Below are 15,523 nucleotides of genomic sequence, written 5' to 3'. Positions count from 1 at the left end.
ATGTTTTTGTTTAATGTGAATCGTGGTCAAATACCTCAGAATCATGCTCAGAATAGCACGTTTCTTTGTAAAAGGATTTTAACAGGATAGTACTGCCTATCTGTCAGTGACAGAAGGTGGCTGTTGCAAACAGGTTACTTACCCAGCACTCGACAATTTCTTTTTTGCTTTAATCTGAAACCACAGACTCAGAATGTCCTTACTGAGTCACTGAGCTACTGGAGAAGCCAAGTTGCACATACCTGAGGTGCTGCAGTGGGTCCAAAGGGCATCGAAGCTGGTGAGGGGTCTGGAGCACAAGTCGTATCAGGAGAGGCTGAGGGAGCTGGGGTTGTTCAGCCTGGAGAAAAGGAGGCTGAGGGGAGACCTTATCACTCTCTACAACTACCTGAAGGGAGGTTGTAGAGACGCTGGGGTCGGTCTCTTCTCCCAAGTCACAGGCAATAGGACAAAAGGAAATGGCCTCATGTTGCATCAGGGGAGGTTCAGATTGGATATTAGGAAAAATTTTGACACTGAAAGGGTTACTAAGCATTGGAATGGGCTGCCCAGGGAAGTGGTTGAGGCACCATCCCTGAAGGTGTTCAAAAGACAGGTAGACATAGTGCTTAGTGACATGGTTTAGTGATGGTTTTTATCAGGTAGGTTGATGGTTGGGCTAGATCTTAAAAGTCCCTTTCAACCTAGAAAATTCTATGATTCTACCTCAGCTCTTTCTCCATTCTGAGGTATATCACACAATCTAGCAATGACCTAACTTTTAACGCTGACAATCCATGGGAAATTATTATGGCTAAGAATGGAAGATCAGATCAGATATTTTTACTGCCTTCACCATAAAATTTAACAAGAAAAGGTGCAGACGCATGTGCATTCACCTGCATTCCCAGCCAGGCAGACACAAGCCAGTGTAGGTGTAGAAGCAGGGTAACTGTGGCATTAGTGGGGTGTTCAGCCCATTGGTAAGTCCTGCCTCTCCCATACGTGGTGTGCCTAAAGCAACTCCTGCTTTCGGAAGCCACATACGCTACTGTTCTAAGGTAGTTGCTATGCTACAAGTGGAAAGGCCTGGGATCAGTTTAAACTATGGGTTCTCCACTTGTCTGCAATGACAAATTCCAGCTGGTCCAAGTATTTGACCTACTGCTCTGCTCCTGTGCAGTGCAGCTCACATTTACAGACTTGACTCCTTGTACATGGAGTACAGACGATACCTGCAGAATAAGGTCAATACAAATGATGAACTAGAATGGGAAAATATCAAATGGGAACTGAAACTGGCAGGTAACTACACACCAAATTAATTCTGTGTAGAAAACTGACATTACTAGTTTTCAGCAGAAAGTTAGAGTTTACAGGTTTCCTGTCAGAAATGCACTTGTCTGATTTATACAGTTATTGCATTGTAAATCTGTGGGGTTTATATATTTGAGATGACAAGACTCTACATAAATCATGGAATCAGAGAATGGTTAGAGTTGGAAGGGACCTTAAAGATCATTGAGTTCCAACTCCCCTGCCATGGGCAGGGACACTAGACCAGGTTGCTCAAATATTCTGTTGTGCGTTTCAGTTTCATGAGCATTTTTCAAATCAGATTTAATAGATCCTAGATTAAAAGTCATGAAAGGACTTAGGCACCAGAACAGAGATTTGGATAGAATTTCTGTATAAAAATCTGTGACTTTTACTTACCCCCTCACTCAGATACTTAGAATGCACAAATGCTTTCCTTCTCAGCAGTAAAGCTTACCCTCTTTGTGGAGTTAGTCCGAAGTTCATCAGGCATATAAAACTTAAGATTTCTGAAATCACATTTGCGATTCATAGTGCACAGGCAAAGGTAGCTTAGTCCAACAGATCACTTAGTATTCTGTCATTGCTGTTCTTGTCCTTGCTGTAGCGTGTGAGACCCTCACATATATTTCAGCTACTTATTTCCACACCACCTCTCACAAACAGCAATGTAACTGTCCTCAGCAGCTTTAGCCATAAAGAGAAAAGATGTGATACATAACAAAAAAGATTCATAACATCAAAGAAGACAGGGAAGAGTTTCAAATATATCTTGCTAGCTTTTGTTTCACTGGCAACAAGATGCTTCTAAAAAACTTAATAGAAAACCAACTACTTTTCTTTTTTTTTACCTTTAAAAAAATTCTCATTATAAAAGATTTACCCAAGAACAGAGAGATGCCTTGGAGAAGGGCAGGAACTGTAGCACCGTTTCATGTCAGTCTTAAAAAAACACCATGAAAACCCAACCAAAAAACCCCTCAAAGTCAACTGGAGAGTAAGCATGGTGTTATTTATAAAGCAACTTTACTTATTTCTATGAAAGGAATTTCTTCTTTTTTTTGTAAAAATTTAATACGTATTTCTGGAAATTATTAACTCACTAGCCATGAGCCTAGTTCAGCAGCAAGGATAAAAATTAAATATATTTTAAAATCTTCACAAACATCTGTCAAATTGCTTCACACATTTACAACACTTTTAATGGTTTTTGGTGGGTTAATTCTGATCTCACATTCATTTTACAATGGTGTAATTATATGCACTTTGATGGAGTTAAATTTGGCTTGCATAACCTAAAGTAACTCTGATTAAAACAAACCCAGTGTCTTTTTCCTCTTTATACCAATAGACCTATCTTTAATCTATGATTGAAACAATCAAGCCTGACAAGTGATTAGTGTTTGACAAGCATTATGGTTTCTTTGCACAAAAATAGATTTCAAAAAAGAATAATGGGGTGAATTTGAATCTTGTCTACTTTTTAATCATTATGAGTTATACACCCACACGGTCTGTTCTGTCCTGTTTCAGCTCTGACAATTATATACAATCAAACTACAATTTAACAGCCTTTATCAAAGTGAAAGGTAATGTTTATTAACATGAATGAGGAATACATAATAAAAATATAAGCAGCTTAATAATATGTAATCCAAATAATCAGTACAGTAAATATATTTAAAGGGTGTACGCTAAAGGCTTTCATTCACAGGTGCATAGTAGTTTACTTCACATTTCCATAAAAATCAAAGCTGTATTTTTTCAGGGATGGTATCCTCGCTCAGAGCCTTTACTGTCTGTTTCTTTCTTTTCTTCTTGATTTTTATTAATCTTCTTTCACCTTTTTTTTTATTGAATCCTAAAGATAAAATGAAGAAAGTAAGATTAGATGCTGCATGCCTAACACATCCAAGATTATCAGAAATAAGAGGCAAGTCTTGTTTTCAAGAAATATTCTTTAAAAAAAATAAAGAACATGGTCTTACCTAAAGTCTCATATGACTGATCAATGCCAAGTTGTCTTATTTCTGTTCTTGAAAACTGTATTTTACTGTCCATCTTTCTCTCTCTAGCTCTGCCTCTCTTCCGATTTCCATTTTCACTTTTCTAAGACTTTCAACTATTGCATTTTATCAGCCAATACTGACTACGAAAAGTTGCAAGAATATTTCAGCCTGCATAATATTTACCTCTGATGATAATCTGTGGCAGTATCACTTTCCATACCTTTCTTGCAGATCCTCAAGCATGACTTCCTGGAGGTAAAATTATTTTCATTCCCACCGCAACCACTGTAACTAAATGGGTGACATCTTCCAGTTGAGTAGTTGTAGAAAAATCTTAACTCTTTGGCTCTACAAAGTCCTCTGTCCATAGGGGTCATGCAGAAAGAAGGGATAGGGGGTGGTTCTAGAAAGACCAAGAAAAACAAGATTAGAGGCAACACTGCAGTTTACCACTACATGCTACATTGATATTATATATGAGATTTGAAGCTCACAGAATTTTGAAATTTATATGAAAATTAATGGCAAATTTATTTCTGCCCTCCTGAAAATCCAGAATACTTTACATAAACATCTGTCTTTTTATGATTTAAGCCAGCAAAAGCTTACCTAAAAACAAGATGTTTCCTATATATTTAGTCATAAAATTGCCATTTCTGTGATAGGAGATAGTATTCAACTAAAGAAGTTTCAAGTGCAGTATTTGTAGAAAGTGAAATTAAATAAATTAAACTTGGACAACTTTTAAAACATGGTAAATACTTATGATAATTAATAAGTTAATTTTCCCAAGTACTGCTAGACATTCTGAAATCAAATAGAAGTTAAAAGTACCCAGCATTTCCAATGTAAGATTCAATACCTTAATATTGGGTTTGCGTATGAATACATAAAGCTTGACCTAAGTAATAGAAGTTGGCCTATTGAAAAACACAGAGCAATTATCAAGAAATAGCTTGTAAATCGCAGAATAACAAAGGATGAGATGTGAAGAATAAGTGCACAAAGTGACCGAGATGCTGGTGCTTTAGTGCTGCTGTTAGGTTTTTACCATTCCAAGGAGTAGGTTGATGGTTTGTTTCTTCAGTGTTGCTGCAAGTGAGAGTATGAGAACTGAAACACTGGAAGATGAACCTGAGGTGTCCGAAGTACCTGGACTCTGGAGCAAGTTCAAGAAGCAAATCCATGCCAGAATTGCCAACCCTGGAGAAACTCCATCATCTATCACCCTGGAGTGACTCATACAAAATCAGAACTAACACAATTGCTGCAGAAGACACAAGAAACTTAATGGAAGACATTTTATCATCAGTTATGAGGGACCCAAAGGAGCACCCTTTTCCTTCAAAAAGTAGCAGAATTGAGATAGCTGAGATCTGAATGCACAATTGGAAGCATGAAGCTAGTCAGGTGGCTTCTTGAAGTTGCAAAGCCAAGTAAAAATTTTAGGGGATAATTGGGTTTACAGCAGAGCTGAAGACATCCTGTTGTCACACAAGCAGGAAGCAGATGAGTTGCTGAAAGCAAGAAGTTATGAATTAACTTGGGCAATTCAAGAGGCTGACAAGAAAATACCCAAAATGAACATGATACATCTTACTTATCTTACACCTATTACAGCTGCTGAAAAAGGTTCATCTGCAAAGCTGTCAAGGTGAAAAACTGTAAAAAAGTGCTGTGAAAAAAACCAGAATGATGATTTATGGAAAGCTAAAACAGCAAAATGAAATTAATAATATATTCAAAGCTGTATTAGCAACATCATACTATTCAAAAAGAATCCTGAAATGCAAAAACTGACTCATGAGTTGTTTTTTCCAAGATAGATTAAGTTAGTTTCAGGTTATAAAATGAGCACTATTTAATTTGCTTTCATAACTGTGACATTGTAAGAGTAAGGTTCACTCTGGATCCAGAGTATGAGTTTACTATGTGATAAAGTTTATATTAAATCTATGGTTTTATTTATAATGAAGATGGTAGTTAAATTAACTAATGCAATGCTTTTGGTACCGCTCTGAGAACTCTTGTGCCTAAAGCTAATTTCACCTTGCTCTAGCTGGAGAAGGTGCTAGCTTTCAGAGCATACATTCAGCAACGTTATAATAAAAGCTTACCTACTTTAGCCTGATGATTTCAGAAAAAGAGGAAAGACTTGCCAGTGATGAAAGGGACAAACAGCATAGGTTTGTTAATTATACAACAGAATTTAAATATACACTTTGTATTGTAAATTACTTATCTGGTAAGTAGAATTTTCCAGAGAGACTCCTCCAGAGCCCTCACATGAAGGAGTTCTCACAATGACTGTAAGCTTTAGGGGAGCTGCAGAGCCAGTGATGTGGTAACTGGTGAATAAGGACTACCTATGTATGTATAATGCAACTTGCAGAGTGGCATCCAAGTGCTATTCAGAATCCCACTTGAACTCTTTCTAAAAATTGTGTTGTTTGTCTAGATCATTGCTAGATAAATGCCCCAGATACCAAACAGTATTCCTGTTCATCTTCAAAATATCTGCATATTCTTTACACTCACAGAAGCAACCAGCTCATGAAGAAAACCTCTTAATTTTGCCATATACCAGCCTTCTTTTTTTTTGCAACAAAACAGTATATTACAACTAAATGACATCATAATTTCCTTTATGCTGAGAATCATAAAAATTATGAATTGATTTTGATACACTGATCACTAAAAGACCTGTTAACTTTATGATACTGTAAACTTAAAAAATGCACTAGCTACACCCAGCCCAACATATGTATTGGCAGAACAATCTATAAGCCTGTGAGCCAGAATGTTAACACAGTCACTGGGAGCACTAGATCCAGGTAAGTTTTCTCTATTCAGCCCCAGCTTCTGACACTGTACTTAAGCTGTATATGATGTTACAGTAAGTTTAGATATTACGCCTGTTCATGAGTTTTTCTCTCAACCATTTTGGTTTTACAGCCTCATTTTTCTGAGTTGTTGAAATGTTTTATCTCCTGCTTTTTCTATGAAGGAAAAAAGAAAAAGAAAGAAACAAATCCCACAACCCACAAAACTACACAGAGAGGAAAAGGTACACACTGAAAACAGTAAAAAAAATAGTAATACATGTCCCACTATCAGAATTATTTCCTCCTAATTTAGTTATTACAGGTCTATGAATTACAGATATCAACTTTATTCAGACTACTTGAGATAGAAATGCTGTTTTTAACTCTTTTCCTCAATTTAGATTACATTTTAGCAATTATTTTTTTCACAGTACAAGTAGGATTACTCATTACATTATGTAACTTAAAACACATTAACATCAAGTAGATCACATCAACCCCAAAATTAATAAATGTCATTAAACACTTTCTGTTTTTTATAGACACAACTACATGGCCCATCCTATGGCCTTTGATGCAATTGCTACAGAAATCACCTGGTTATTTACATTTACAGTAACAGACCTTAAGACTCCATCTTCACCCTTGTGTTCATGCTATTCTATTTCTCCAAAGTATCTGATTTAAACGGGTTTTAAGTATCCAATAGCAAGCTCATAAACTTGGATTTGCTATGTATATTACTTGCCAAATATATGCAACATAAGTCAACTGACAAACAGGTATGGAAAAAAAGAATTTACAACTCATACAGGCAAAGGACAAATGAAAGTTTCCAAGCTGAGTTTGTCAAACATTTCCAGGTGTAAAATTTTCTTCTGGAAAATGCTGATACAATGAAATAGAAAGTCCTGTTCCTCAGAAACATGGCAATTTCATCAAAAACTTTTGAAGGAAATTAGACCTTGGAACCCATCTCCAGTGGAGCTTGGGAACTGGAACTCTGGCCACTAGTTGTGCAGGAGCCTCTCAAATGGGTTCCAGGCTTTACAATAACAAAATACAGCATAGGTCTTCCTGTTATCTTTCTGTTACTTCTTTTTCTTCATGATGCAGATGTTTGGACTGATTTTATTTTGGTGAGAGAGTAAGACCAAAAACTGCAATATTTCATATTTAGTTTCTGAAAAAATACGTAAACTAATTATATGGAATAAACAGTAGATTAAAAAGGCTATCATTCTTACCTATAAAAAGACTATTGCATCTTACTCTTTGCTACTATCTAAACAATCTTTAAATGTGTATGGTTTAAGAAATAATTCTTACAATACAGCCTTTTCTTGAAACCTAGACTCCCCCCTCTGTAGTGTGTACAGATGACATGATCATACTTCAGAATCTCTGAAACATGCAAATTCTCTCTCTAAACACAGACTCCTGTTTAAAAAAAAAATACTCCCAATCCTGCATTGCAACAATAACCATTATCCCTCCTCAAGCTTATCTTGGATTGTGTGACAATGAACTGTTAATTGATGACAGTACAAAAGAAGTTTCAAATGATCTTGGTGAGCTGGATGAGAAAAATGCTTCCCGTATTCTTTTCTGCTAGACACAGGTGTGTGACATTCATGAAGCTTCAGATTTATTGCCAGATTTTTGATATATGCAGACTTTAGTATCTCATTTCTGGTTGCAGCAAAGAGAAAATAAAAGAATCTTCACGTAGACAAGCTATTACAAAAATAATGAGTCATCTGCACTTGACAGTACTCTATAGGTATAAATTGGTGCAGATCCATTATAGCAAATAGAACTGTGTCAATTTATATCAGCAAAAGATATGGCCCTGACTTTGAGAAGTAATAACAGGAATTCTTTCTATGTGCCATTCCGTATTTGCTGAGTTGAAAACTGACTTTTGATCCTGCACCCCACTTAGCGAATGTGGAGTATAGCACTCATAATTCCCTAACATAGATCACTTCGTATAATCTAAAAATGAAAGGCTTGATTCTTGCCTTCACTATCTCTTAACTTTCCCAGAATAAAAGTTATTTTAGATCTTGCAGCAGAGTAAGACCAGAACAATCTTCATGCTCTGCAGAAAGTTCATTGTTGAGAGATAGCTTTAGAAGTCTCATGTTTATATGCAGAAGTTTGTTTTGTTTGCCAATAGAAGAGTTTAATTTTCTGAAGATCAAGAACTTTGTTGGAAATCTATTAATCTGATATCATTACAGAGTTATACATACCACCAATAATATGTATTTTTTCTCGAAATCAAGATGAAATAGCATTTCAGTTGTGAGGTAAGGTATTCTATAAAAGACAATTCCTTGCAAAATTGTTTTTTAATGGTGGTCATGTATTTAAAAAAAAAAAAAAGAAGATACATAGCCACACCAATATACACACAAAATAGATGTTACAGTGGCAGACCAGCTACTTTGCTTGTTCTAGAGAAGATAGGCATCAGCCACTCCATCACGAACAGTCCATCCTGACCTCATACATGTACAGCCAGATTCTTGTCCCTCGCGGAGGGCCAAGGGGAGTCACAGTGCATGTTTGTGTGAGATGGCTCTACCTTGCAACTTCATTTTACACCTCTACCTCTAGTAACAGCAAGAATGGAAGCTATACTCTCCACATCTCTGTGGAGAAATCAGCTGGTTTTTTTTCCTCCCCCCATCAGTGGGATTGCACAAAGCACAAGATTTCAGCCCATTCCAGCAGCCCGAAAGATACAGGCTGACAAACAGAATGGCAGCAGGTGGCTCTATGGGGCAAGCTAGTGCAAGACAGAAAAAGGTAATATAGTAGGGAAGAACCTGCGGGTTCTTCAGATTTTCCACTGAAACACACTGGTCCTTCCATGGTCACATTTCTTACTCAACCTGTCCAGCTACACTGACTCCACCCATCCTTGTTCCCCGACCCTTTCTTCCACCAACTTTTGAGTCTTCTCTTTCTCTTACCCCCACCTCTGTCTCCCAAAATCTGCTCTAACAGAAAATTCACTATTGCTGAGACAACCAAGAATCCTTCAGTTTCCTCTGAGAAAACATCGTAAATCGTGCCCCTTTGCTTGTACAGATGAGTTGTTTTGGGGATTTGGAGATTCTTATTATGAGTAAAATATTTAGGAAACATGTATGCCCTTATGTCCCTAGACTTACTACCAGGCCTTAAATAATTCAAATATTTTTCAGTGAAATAAGTTGCCAAGAGCTTTACTGTTTTATATTCAATCATTTTAATAAGGGAGAGCATTGATGATTTGTGTGTGGTAAACAAACAATCCAGCTATCACAGAAACTTACCTCAGGTCAACAGTGCATGTGGATCATAGTGCAGGCAAAAAAAAATAGAATACAACACACATTCAAGCTTTATTAGACATATCATTCTAAGCAAAGAGTACAGGAATGTTATCCTACATGCCCATTCTTACAGATCATATTAAACACAAAAGCCTTAATGAATTCGTAAGTCATCACTCAGTCCCCAAAAGTACAAGTAAGTGTAAATGCAAAAAACCAACAGAAATGCTTGGTAAGAATGCTCAGGCTTTTTCCAACTGTTTCTTGTTTCCTCTTGCATAACTGTGGATCATAAAAATGACATGCCTCAAATTCAATCACCCTTTACAGTGTGAGCAAGTACCAGCAATCTATAGTGGACAGCCTCCAGCTGTAGAAACTGTTAAAATCTAGCCCTCTACAGCAAAGGTCCAGATACTCATCTGCATTATAATACAGAATGCAAAAACACCTCGAAGCAGACACAAAATTAATACACGCTCACTTTGTTTATATGCAAACCAAGAACTGAGTTTAATATAGCCTTAGTGGAAATAAAAAAAAAGTATTATGATAAATATATTGTGTCATATTCCAAAATCCAAATATAGTCCTTTTTAACAGGTAAAAGGAGCTTTAAATCAGCTGCTAATTAGGTCCCCACAAAAATATTAATTTTGACTAAAAGAACTCTGCATCACTGCTTTTAATCCTTATATTTTTGTATTTATCAGACCTTCAGGAAGCACACACTTTCAGAAGAGTACAAGATGTGGTCAGTCTACCACTTTCTGATATTTATTGAAGATCTGTAAGTAACAATATATTACTTGACTTTGATTTTCTCTGCTTATCACATTTGACAGATATAAGCCCACTCTTTAGTCTCAGATATGTCGTAAAATGGGTGGAAATGGAATAGCAATCCAGAGTGCATATAAAAGACCGAGAGCTAAGAACTGCAAAATCTTACCAAAAAAAATGGGAAACTGGTTGCGCTCCTCCTTTGGGGAACTACTGTTCAGATTGTTGGACTTCTCATTTTGAGCAGTTGGCAACAAATTGACTAAAAGGAAAAAGAAGTGAAACAGTAAATGATGGGTTACCTACACAGAGCAAAGCTCTGAAAAGAAGCTATGATTGGTACCTATTTGCCTTGCTCCATGCCAGTATTAATACCACTAAAAGGCAGCATTTCTTTAAGTCCCAAAGGCATAGGAAACTAATATGCTGAGGCAACTTTGGGATGGATACCTTTTTCTTCCTTAATTTTACCAATGTAAGATTTAAATCAATCATGGTTTGGTAAGGTTACTTTAATGTTACTAGCAGGCATTCTAACCTCTGCAATTGTAAGCCTTTTTCAAAATTACTGACAACAAAATGGCTATGAAAATAATTTTAATGTTACTAAATTCACCACAACTAACATATATGCCTTCAAATAAACAGGAAAATGAGTGGACAAGCAAAGGAGTGGCTGCATTAAAAACCCCTAACTTTTTTTGGGTTTTTTGCAAAAGCAAATTCTTACCAAAAATCCCAGGAAATTGGTTGGGTTCTTTCTCTGGGGAACTACTGTTCCCAGTTTTAGGATGCCCTTCAGCTGGAACAACTGGCAATAAATTTGCTAAAAGAAAAATGAAAAACAATTGGTATCAATGATTCAATATCACTCAGGTAAAAACTCCGATCTATTTAAACCATGGCAATGGCCCCTAATCCTCCCTTTTTTTTTGGGTATTCATACAAATTTACATAAAGGTGTTATTTCAGATTAAAGTCAGGAAAAAAAAGAAATCTACAACTTTTAGTCCATAAGGTAAAAGTGGAATCAGAGTCCAGGAAGAAACGCTTCAGCAAAGGTAGGGGAAGAGTACATGGCTCTGTATGTATATCTTTTTTTTAAAAAAAAAAAAAAAAATTATAAAAAAAGAACCATAGTGGGTCTTGTCTTTTCTAAATGTGAATAAGCTCAAGTTCCCTTTGCCAAAATGACCAATTATGAAACAGTCCTAGAAAAAGGCCCACCCCAAGCAAGACAAAAGGGTCTGGAGGCTCTGGCTGGGAAAATGTATTAATCTTACAAATAAAAGTAAACACTTTGTGAAGAGCAGAGTAGTTATGAAGGTTACTATATTCTGATACAGAGCAATTCATAGGAACTAGTAGGATGAGGAAGTGGATGAATGATCTGCAGTCAGTCTGAATGGCTGTTTTGTAGCATAAGCTGCACAGCCAAATCATTCAGAAGCAAGGGACAGGTTTCTATGATTCTTTAGTGGGAAGCTAGCAACACACAATAAGGAATCAGTAAAACTAGAAATTCCTATATTGGGATCTCTTTTCATTACAAGACTTGATTTGAAAAGAGCATATTCAGATTTACAGGTTAAAAAATATATATTAACATATTATGCTATTTAAAGCCAAGCAGCTGGCAGATTTTAGATTACAGAAAAAGAATTACGTGGCTGTAAGCAGAATAGGTCCATTTCTTCATTCCCTGTCATTATAGTCTCTATTACTGTAAACTCTGCCTTCTTCAATGTAGGTACCAACATTTTTACAATACATTTCAAACCAAATTTCCCCAGCTTTCTGCTCTAGAAATTGTGTTTATAAAATCTTCCCCCTAATGGCAAGTTTAATGGAAAAATGTGATGCTCTAATGTCCAGGTATGGCCAGGAAACAGTACTCATTGTGGACCAAAGCCCCTCTTCAGTTGGACTTCATGTTATTTTAATTACTTCATCTGTCTCTATTGCTTTTAACATCCTGTTTCAAATTCTAGATCACACACTATTTGTTTCAACTTAGATATATTAAATAGTATGCAGATTTCTGAAAATTAATATAGCGTTTTCTTACACAGACAGGTTTAATATATATTTTGTAGGGAGTTGTGGAATTAACACATATGCAGGAAACTAACTTTTCTCATGAGAAAAGTAAAAAAGTAGGAGTCCTGTAATATTCATTAAAATTAATAGTACCAACCATTTTTTTTTAGTTTATATTTTCCTTTTTTGTATTTTTATTTTAAAAAAATATAATTAATGTTAATTTCAGATCTAAATTATTGCCACTTAAGGGTGCCCTAAGTTGCCTTTTTTTCCATACAACATAATTTATACAAGAATAACATTAAGAATAATGAGGACAACAACTTACAGTTGCCTTGGCAGGTAGCCTGGCATTCTTCCAAATTCTTGAAGTTGTTCTGGTTTCCTAGGCACCCACCATACTTAAATACTTCACATATCTTTGTCTCTTTGTTATAGAAATACCTGGAAAAATAGCCTCGGCAGATTCCAGGGTCTTTCTCATGAAAGCAGAAGTTGGGCTTTTCTACAAACAATGGTAAGTGATGAACAGGGTGGGGGAAGGAAAAAAAAGTCAACACACATTCCAAGACAATAATAGAACTGGAGGAAGTTTATAAAATAAACCTGTTACTTTGGACAAAAGACTAACTGTAAAATAACTGCTGCTTTATTGTAGTGCTTTTATTCTATATATAACACTGCAGTATTACACTGGAGCATTATAAGGACGTTTTTATTGCTTTTTTTTCCTCTTTTCAAGTAGCCAGTAAATTATATCTTCGAAATTGAGGGCTAATGATCCTTTAAGTGCCCTCTTACATTGAAGCTCTAAGAGTAAAATTAGTTTTTACCCTGAATTAAAGCAAGACTTGAATCTCAGCTGGATCATTTGAATCTAAGTACACATTCTTGTCATTTATGTAGTCATTTTAGTCAATGCTAGTGTGAAATATACAGAGAGCAATGTTAAAATAGAAGGAAAAAGGAAATCGTTTTTAAAAAAGAACAGAAAAAAAAATATCTAACAATGCATTTTGTCTGGGACAGTCCACTGCTATAAAAGGATACAGTAAACTGGGAGACAGAACAGCTGTTCTAACTATCATTTTTCAGTCCCAGTTCCTAGTTTGCCATCAGTAACTACAATATCAACCAAGAAAAATTAACAAATTAATACTGTGTGATTTGGCGGAATATCAAGGCATGATATATGGCTTCTGGCAGAGAAGAAAAACACATAGCCATACAATAATCCCCAAATGTCAATTTCTCACCATATTCAATTTTTTCTCAATATTCTTAAAAGAAAATAATGGAAAGTATAATGAAATACATGTGGAGATATTCTCAAATTCTTGCTAGATACTTTGAAATATGATTCTTGACTGAGCTGAGTTGAAGAGAAAAGTGTATTTAGCCATCATATGAGACAATCATATCAAATGTGACATATAAAGACCTTCCTTACCTGTGAAACTTAATAGAATATTGAGACTAAACAGTGTGTGGAGGGCTGCCATTTTAATAAAATTATAGAACAATTAAGATGAAATCCCTAACATTTTTGGAGTAGATTATGGAGTTGTAAGGAAGTTAATCCCATTATGTCTCTTTTAGCCAAGTACCTATTAAAAATAAATGCTAGAACAAGAATATTATTAAATTCAATTGATACACAGCATATATTTATATAAAACATTTTAATAGCTCATAATTAGTCTTTTTTCAAGAAATAATTGTCAATATCTTGTTTTTCAATTGTTATAAAGCTTCATGAACAGCAAAACGTAAAATTAAAACCATTAAAATGTTCTTGCATAAAGAAACAGAATCAACTATTTTAAGCATTCCTGGATAGCTTAATTTTGATTTTTCACTACAAATTGCATTCTCTGCCAGTAAGTATATGTATTCTGAAGTTCAGATATTTCACATTTCTTATTATTCAAATGAAGCACCTATTGATGTTCACAGATTTACAAAACTAAATTCATATAGACCAACAAATATGAAAGGACACGGCATATGATATGCTTTCAGCCGTGAATGGAAATAAGACAGTTATGTAGATAGGTATCAGGCAAGAATCTGCCAGAGGTTCTGTACCTATTCTGTCTATTAGGAGTTTGCAGACAGTAGGAGCTATAGAAGTAATTCTTTCATCAAGCATTGCATAATATTGTGACTTAACAGAAAAAGATTATTGGATAGATATTAACTGAGAAAGTAAGGCAGATAATAGTAAGGGTACGTAGACAACAGGATTATGACTGATTCTTAAAAACAGCTGCTCTTCATTTAGAAAATCCTTATATTAAAAGGATTGCAGAAAAAGGAAATTATGTCCAAATAAGTTAAGCTCACAGATAAGTTTTATAGCCACTTTTGAAGAAAGAGGTCACGAAGGCAATATAATCCCAACTATACAAACTAGTATTACACTTCTAAATGCCATGTCTTTCTCCAGAGACTCAATATTCAAGACTACATTATTGGAAACAATAGTAAACACATAATGACAATGATAGTCATGAGATGAATCTAACAAGATATGTTCTGTTTTCCCTAGCAGGGAACTAGGGTCAGACCTTAAAGGAATTAGTGCCAAATGTCTGCAGCATCTGTGGAAAATCAACCTTAGTAACTTCCATAGCATAGAACCACAGATTTTTTTTTTTTTTTAAATGCATTAATAATGGAAAAGACAGCAAACAACAGGAAAAGAAAACTATCATCTCAGTATGAAAATATTCAAGAATACTATGCTGCAAAGATAAATGATTTAATTGATCTTTTTCAAAATGTATGTGCAAATATTGGTATTTCTGTGAGGAACTAAATGCACACCAATTCAAGAGGAAGCAAGCAGAAGGAAGCAAGGGATAAGGAAAGGAGGGTAAGCAGAGAAAGAGGAACTGACTTGGGATGAAATTTACTCAAGTCTGTATTCGGGGAACTCTGACTACCAGCATTGGGCCCAATCCAGATAAGTCTCTAATGTGGAAAGAGAGGGTGGGGTAGAACAGATCTTCATCAGCTCCATGGCAAGTGTCAAACTTAAATGTCCTTGTTAGGAACATAGGTTACCTCAATAGATCAATAGACCAACTGTATTTCAGACAAGTGATTCTCACTGCTTAAGCAGTGGCTATTTAGGAAGTCTGGGTATCAGGCATTTAAATTTCTGTAAACAGTCTGCCCCTTCAGGAGCGGAAAACTTGCCCTCTTGCTTAATGAGTAATTAGGGGATCTGTCT

At 35.6% G+C, this 15,523-nt stretch overlaps 1 protein-coding gene across 1 annotated transcript in view; it reads right to left on the bottom strand.

Moving 5' to 3' along the window:
* Window positions 1-2,874: 2,874 nt before the first annotated feature.
* TFPI (tissue factor pathway inhibitor) overlaps window positions 2,875-15,523 on the bottom strand; it is a 42,367-nt gene continuing 29,718 nt past the window's right edge. Inside the window, exons 5-9 of the mRNA XM_074145552.1 lie at window positions 12,614-12,790; window positions 10,973-11,068; window positions 10,412-10,504; window positions 3,526-3,708; window positions 2,875-3,157 (exon numbers count right to left, since the gene is read on the bottom strand). Coding sequence (XP_074001653.1) covers window positions 3,045-3,157; window positions 3,526-3,708; window positions 10,412-10,504; window positions 10,973-11,068; window positions 12,614-12,790 — 662 coding nt within the window. The 3' untranslated portion in view covers window positions 2,875-3,044. The remainder of the gene's footprint in view (window positions 3,158-3,525; window positions 3,709-10,411; window positions 10,505-10,972; window positions 11,069-12,613; window positions 12,791-15,523) is intronic.

This window comes from Numenius arquata, chromosome 3 (genome assembly GCF_964106895.1).
Source record: "Numenius arquata chromosome 3, bNumArq3.hap1.1, whole genome shotgun sequence".
Lineage (NCBI taxonomy): Eukaryota > Metazoa > Chordata > Aves > Charadriiformes > Scolopacidae > Numenius > Numenius arquata.
This window is presented reverse-complemented; position numbering and strand designations above follow the sequence as displayed.